At 40.8% G+C, this 6,000-nt stretch overlaps 1 protein-coding gene across 1 annotated transcript; it reads right to left on the bottom strand.

Moving 5' to 3' along the window:
* Nucleotides 1-214: 214 nt before the first annotated feature.
* Nucleotides 215-1,549, bottom strand: lsm6 (LSM6 homolog, U6 small nuclear RNA and mRNA degradation associated). Its single transcript, XM_057035490.1, has 4 exons — nucleotides 1,433-1,549; nucleotides 900-1,013; nucleotides 714-827; nucleotides 215-397 (listed from the first exon to the last, which is right to left on the bottom strand). The coding sequence occupies exons 2-4, from the start codon at nucleotides 991-993 to the stop codon at nucleotides 363-365; spliced, it is 243 nt and encodes an 80-aa protein (XP_056891470.1). The 5' UTR covers nucleotides 994-1,013; nucleotides 1,433-1,549; the 3' UTR covers nucleotides 215-362.
* Between the last annotated feature and the right edge of the window lie 4,451 nt (nucleotides 1,550-6,000).

Here is a 6,000-nt window from a genome sequence, read left to right as displayed (position 1 = left end):
TTTTTGCCCCGAGGTGTGGGTAAATATGTCCAGGTTGGTTTCTTGCTTCTTATCCATTGACTGACATTTCATGTGGTGCATCCAGCAACAAATGAATTTATTATTTTTCTAACAGAATAACAAGTGGAAAACTGCATTAACCGTGCAAACAGACAAATCCAGTCATTTCTTTTAATGCTGTAAAATGTTAAAGAAACAGACATTGACTCAGACATGAATCAAAAACAGCCATTTATTTTATCCTGCTTTTACAAAAACAAATACTTAAGCTTTTTTTTTTTTTTTACAGAAATAATAAAGTGGGGTAGAAGAGCCCCCACTGGATCCAACACTGGAAAACAATGGAATAACAAAAAGCTTCACTACACTTTCCTCTTTTGTGTGCTGATGTACAGAACTGTGGGGAAAAGGGAGAAAACCAATAAGTGACAGCGAAGGTTTGATTTATGAATCATAAAAATGTTGTTGGTGTTTTAAGCCACTTGAGAACCAACTGTTTGTGTTAAATCTGACTCTTAGTAACATAAAACTGGCTCAGAGATGCACTGAAATTCAAGTAATCACCAAAAATAATCAAGCTGGTCTGATTCTGTTAATAACGCAGCTAATTTTACCCAGAGAATTTTCACACTTGCTATTCAGAATAGTCATATGGGCTCATTATATTTTATGTTTACTTGTAGCATAAATAATGCTTCCAACTGGTTTCTTACCATTGTTTCCTCTTAGAAAAGCATCTCCATACTTGTTCTTGAGCTGGCCATTTACATATTCTTCAGTTTGTTCGATAGCAATGTTCATGTAGCCATCCAAACAAGCCAGGACTCCTGTGGGAAAATGACAGGAGTCAATTTATGGTGACAAAAACCTCCACAAATATGTTCATGCAACCACATTACCTCTGTAATCGACGCCAGAGTTCAGCTTGACGACCACCGGTCTCCCAATGATCTGTTTCAAAAAGTCACTCGGGGTCTGCTTTCTTAAACTCATCGTGAGTAACTGTTTGGTATCTGAAGATTTAAGAAAAAGAATAAGTGAGAAACTCGCATGGTTGTGCCTAGCATTAGCCACATTAGCATCACCGGCGTGCTTGTCGCTAGGCGAGTTTTCTAAGCGTAGACATCAGCGAAAGCTCCTTTATAATACATCATGAATGAAAATGCATGAACCAATGATGAAATAACGATGTGCTAAAAATAACAGCATAATTACAAATGAAATAGATTCAACAACAAACGAGCTAAAGAGCTAACTAGTTGCTAACTATTGCGTGAATACGCTTCCACTGGCGCTTTCCTTAAAATATTGGCACCATTGTATACTTGGATTTAAATAAAAAACAGACATATGAGCTGAAGAATGCTTCTGGAAATCTGCGTGAAAACAAGCAGATTAATCTATATATACACGAATTATTGAATTTTCTCACCGGTTTTCAATGAGCCAAACAATTATCTGTGAGTTCCGCATAGACAGAGCTCTGACCAATCAGAGTATTGTATTCTACGGCGCCTGTGTGGGGACAAAAATGTCACCGCGCAATTCAGCAATACGTATAAATACAATCTATTAATACATTATATAAATGCTATATATACTATATATACCTCAAGCATCAGCCTCTTTGCTGCACGTGCACATTCATTACGTCCACATTAATGTGTAACAATGTGTTGTGTAATTTATTTCCCATATCTTTCCAAGATCACATGTAGATAATGTCTGAGCATATTTCAGGTCATTAGCTTGGTGATTTCAAATGATTGATTATATGATTTTTAAGCTTATTAAAAACTTAGTACATTCAGTATAAAGTACAAAAAAGACCTAAAGCAGCTGTTAACGCATAGATAGATAGATAGATAGATAGATAGATAGATAGATAGATAGATAGATAGATAGATAGATAGATAGATAGATAGATAGATGTTATTTTTATGATAAATAGAAATATATATATATATAGTATATAGTATATATTCTGCTAATTACATTACCTTACATCACCTGGATTGAAGGCGAAACGTCTTTAAAAGAGAAGAAAAACAGTCCAGTTGATGCAGAAAACTACCGTGGATACATCACCTTAGTTTTTTCCCTATTCTTACTATTACCAGGTATTGTTGTGAAGAATAAGGCACGTCCACCGTCTGATAAAACTGTGGTTGGAGGGTGCATGACCCAAAAAGCTCATCTTGGGAGGGACCGTATGAAAAAGGGAAAGATGGGATGAATTGGTGAGGTGAAAGATAGACAGGAGGCTAGAGGAAGTAAAGATGTGGCTGTTCGTGTTAAGAGAGAGGTTAAAAGAAAGAGTGAGCAGAGGAGAGAGCATGAGAGAGTGAGAGGTGGAATCATAAAGCACTTCTTGTGTGTCTAGACAGGTTGCTTGTTAGCAGGGCATGGCTAGCCCTGTGGAGGCTAGAGGTTAATTTGATATCTGCTGCTGTGTTAAACTAAGGTCAATACTACAAGTCCTTAAGTCATAAACAAGAGTAGTTAAGAGCCGTGTACACACCTAGGCACTGGTTAATGAATATTCAATGATTTTTTTCCCCCACCTCATCCTCTGTTCTCTTTGTTTGCTATGGGTGATTTTTTTTTTTGGACAGAGGAAATAAGACAGCTAATTTTTTGTCCCTCAAAAACTGACCTGCGTGCTCTCATACTTATGTGTCCTTTGTTGTCACAGTAAAAGTCCTCTGTCCCTGAGAAAAACATGCCCATAATTAAATTTGCTGATACAACGAAGCCAATAATGTCATAATAATGTGATTTTATTCTTAGGTGTGTGGCCGTACAACCAAGAGGATGCCTTGGCTGGTATTTAATGAGGAGTTTTAGAAAACTCGACATAAAAAAAGTAGATATAATACTGGTTAAATTTGCAAATAACTGTGGCTATATTTATCGCAAGTTATTATGGGTCTTTTTTTGTAGAGAACTCATATATAAGGATGATTTAATATTATGTTCTTCTGCCCAAATCCATTAACTATTTGTTAGGCTTTAAATAAAGACCACAATAATAATTTACTGGTCACTCTGCACGAACGGACAGGCAGAATGCACAGCAATTCTGTCAATTTAGACACAAATCCTGTCTCCATCTCCAGACTCCTTGACCTCAAGGGGTGGGCTAGTGAAATAGAAAGATTATGGTGACGGGAGATGCTATTGTAGGTGGAAGATAGGGGAGTGCACCAGAAGAGACGGGGGCTTGAGGTGAGTGGGGCTGGGGAGGAGGGGAGCATCCCTCTTGTATACTAAAGCAATATGCAGGATAGAGGTGAAGGTAGGGGTCACATAGAGGATGAGGAGGTAGTCTAGACTGCATTGACCCTTCTGCAGCCAGGTTTTCTTTTCAGGTCACCCTTGATATGGAGAGAATAATGGAAAACTTTTTTCTTTTTAAAATGAAAAAAACTGGTCGTGCCAGTCCCCGCTTCCATGTAATCCCCTATCTGTGTGAAGGTAACAGCTCGAGGATGATGGGAAGTCTTTCTCCTGTCAAAAAAAAGGAAGCATTGGTTGCCTGGCTTGAAGCCTGGATCTGGTGAATTTATCACAACCGCAGCTGCTTTAATGACTGACTTGTTTCCCTTTGTGATGTATTGAATGGCTTGCCAACAGAATCTGTTTAAACAACGTTATGTATTTGTCCATATTTCACAAAAATGAAACGATCTTTAAAATGTATTTTCTGGCCACATTTAAAAAAAATTGAATGCAGATGCTGATGAATAAAAATCAAACCTCATAATATAGATACAGACTTGAAGCTTAAAATGACGTACAATCATCCAAAGTTAGGATTATGTTGATCAAATTACTTTAAAAAGAAATATAAATGTTTACATCGTTCCTAAGTTCATAGATCGCCCATAAAAGTCTATCCTTGTCTGGTTTTTCTAGTTTTAGTGATACTTTTTGGGAAAGTATTGATTGGGACACATGTTAGCATACGAGCACACCAAACCAGTCATCCACAACCTCCCCATAAGAGTTCATAATATGTTTTAATGAGTGTGTAGAAGAACGAATGAAACGTATAACCAGTGCTTGGCGTTGTGCTCATTATTTCCTCGCCGTTGACACATCGCTCAACTTCCACCTAATGACTCAGCTGTGAGCGCCGACAGTTGACAGTGGTCGGCTGCCTGGGGACCCCATGCTGGGCGAAAGGGGTGGTAGGAGGCAGATGAGGTGGGATGTAATCACTCCCTGTAATTTACAGGAAATTCAGGCGGCTGCTCGTAGTGGAGATGAAAGCGCTTGTCTCCTTCTGCTCTCTGAGCTCAGCTACTCTCAAAACCCTTAAAAAAGGCTCAGGGAAGCTATTCCGCTCGCTCGGCGTCCCCCTGGGGTTAGTCCTGGGACCATCTCAAACCAGCTACCGCCCTGGAGCCATGTTCTTTCCCCAAGGAGTGGTAGAACAGACAGACAGTCAGACTGCCCATTCGAGGGTCCAGGCACAGCTAGCCAACGCAGAAGTCTCCTGAGACTTGTTTTAGTGGGAAAGGAGCCTCGCGACGCTTATAGGGCTCTGTGCACTGTATATCTGACTGTATTCTGGTCTGTCTGTGTGACACCTTCCTTCCCCGGTCATTTCTTTCTTTTTTTCCCTCCATCTGAGGCAAGGAGAGGGCGTATTTTTAAAGCTCCGCATTTTGCAGCCCCTGTCACATTTACGAAGAACAAAGAGCATTGTGCAGCACCCTTAAAATAAACAGCTTTCAGCAAAATGACAGGCTCGTGTGGACAATGGCGCCTCAAAGCGCAACGTTAATTTTTTTTTTTTTCCCTTACAAAATGGTACGCGCGCTAAGTAATAATTACAGTTTGTTAACCTCAACTCGCGTTATTGTATCAGCTGTCAAAATGACAGTCAATTTCGCAGGAAAACGTGGCTGCAGCCATGGGCAGATCACCCAGTTTGATCGCTTTGTCACACCGCACTATCCTCGCAAGTTGTCACAGAGGCACAGTAGTGGTTTTGCTTGATGGATGGCGAATGGTGCTTATACAAGGAGCCACTCCAGTGTGCCCATAAATATGCATCGTGACATTTGGAACAAAGCCGCTCGTCCTCTCCTTCCTGATGAGCTCTGCCTGCATAGTATAACATATTTCAATACTGTCACACCTTGTGTTTCATAGCCAATCTCTCTGTTCATCAACTTGGCAGATAACCTCTAGATGTTGACAGATGATATAGGGGGTGGCATTAAAGCTTTATTGTATGCAAAACCGAGAGATGAGTTTTCCAGCAGGGATGCTTGTTCCGGTAGTTCATAATTAATACTTAAGGGCTCATGATGTGCACGCCACATGCTTTGGTTTTGACTGTTTTTGCTCTCCGTGTGGTGAAAATAGTCGATGGTATTTCTCTTTTCTGCGCATCAACAGGTCAGAGGTGAGGAGTTGTTCTCACATTCACAGACCACAGACTGCAGTCTGTTGGGGAAAAGTGTAAAAGAATGCTGCCTGTTTTCACTGTAGCATAACTGCCTTCTTTCACCAAACACCTCATTGCTTTAGAAAAGAATAAATACCTAAGACAGCCAGGAGCAGTTCCTTTCAAATCCCACACATGCATCTCTCTCTCTCTCTCTCTCTCTCTCCCTCTCTGTCATTTGACCAGCGCTGCTTCCTGCCACTGAGGACCTGTGACTCAACAGACAGAACACAGCACCGTTCTCTCTCCCACCCTCTTGAATATTCATAGAAAGAAGAGGACTGGAGCTCAGACCAATCCATCTTGTGCTCATCCGCGTTTATATAAAATATGGAAGCGTCTGGGCGCGTGCGCCGGGGAGCGAGGTTACAAGCGGTAGTAGATATTTAAAAGGGTGCTGTGAGCGAGGGGGTGCGGGGGCTGTTTTACACTAATTTCTTTATCCCTTTCACAGGAGTGCTATGTTACAAGAGAATTCCTGAGGCGAGCCAATGGCCCGATAAATCTGCCGGAGCCTCTCTCTCAATTTGTCTCCACGG

The sequence above is a fragment of the Takifugu flavidus genome, chromosome 6 (assembly GCF_003711565.1).
Source record: "Takifugu flavidus isolate HTHZ2018 chromosome 6, ASM371156v2, whole genome shotgun sequence".
Classification (NCBI taxonomy): Eukaryota; Metazoa; Chordata; class Actinopteri; order Tetraodontiformes; family Tetraodontidae; genus Takifugu; species Takifugu flavidus.
This window is presented reverse-complemented; position numbering and strand designations above follow the sequence as displayed.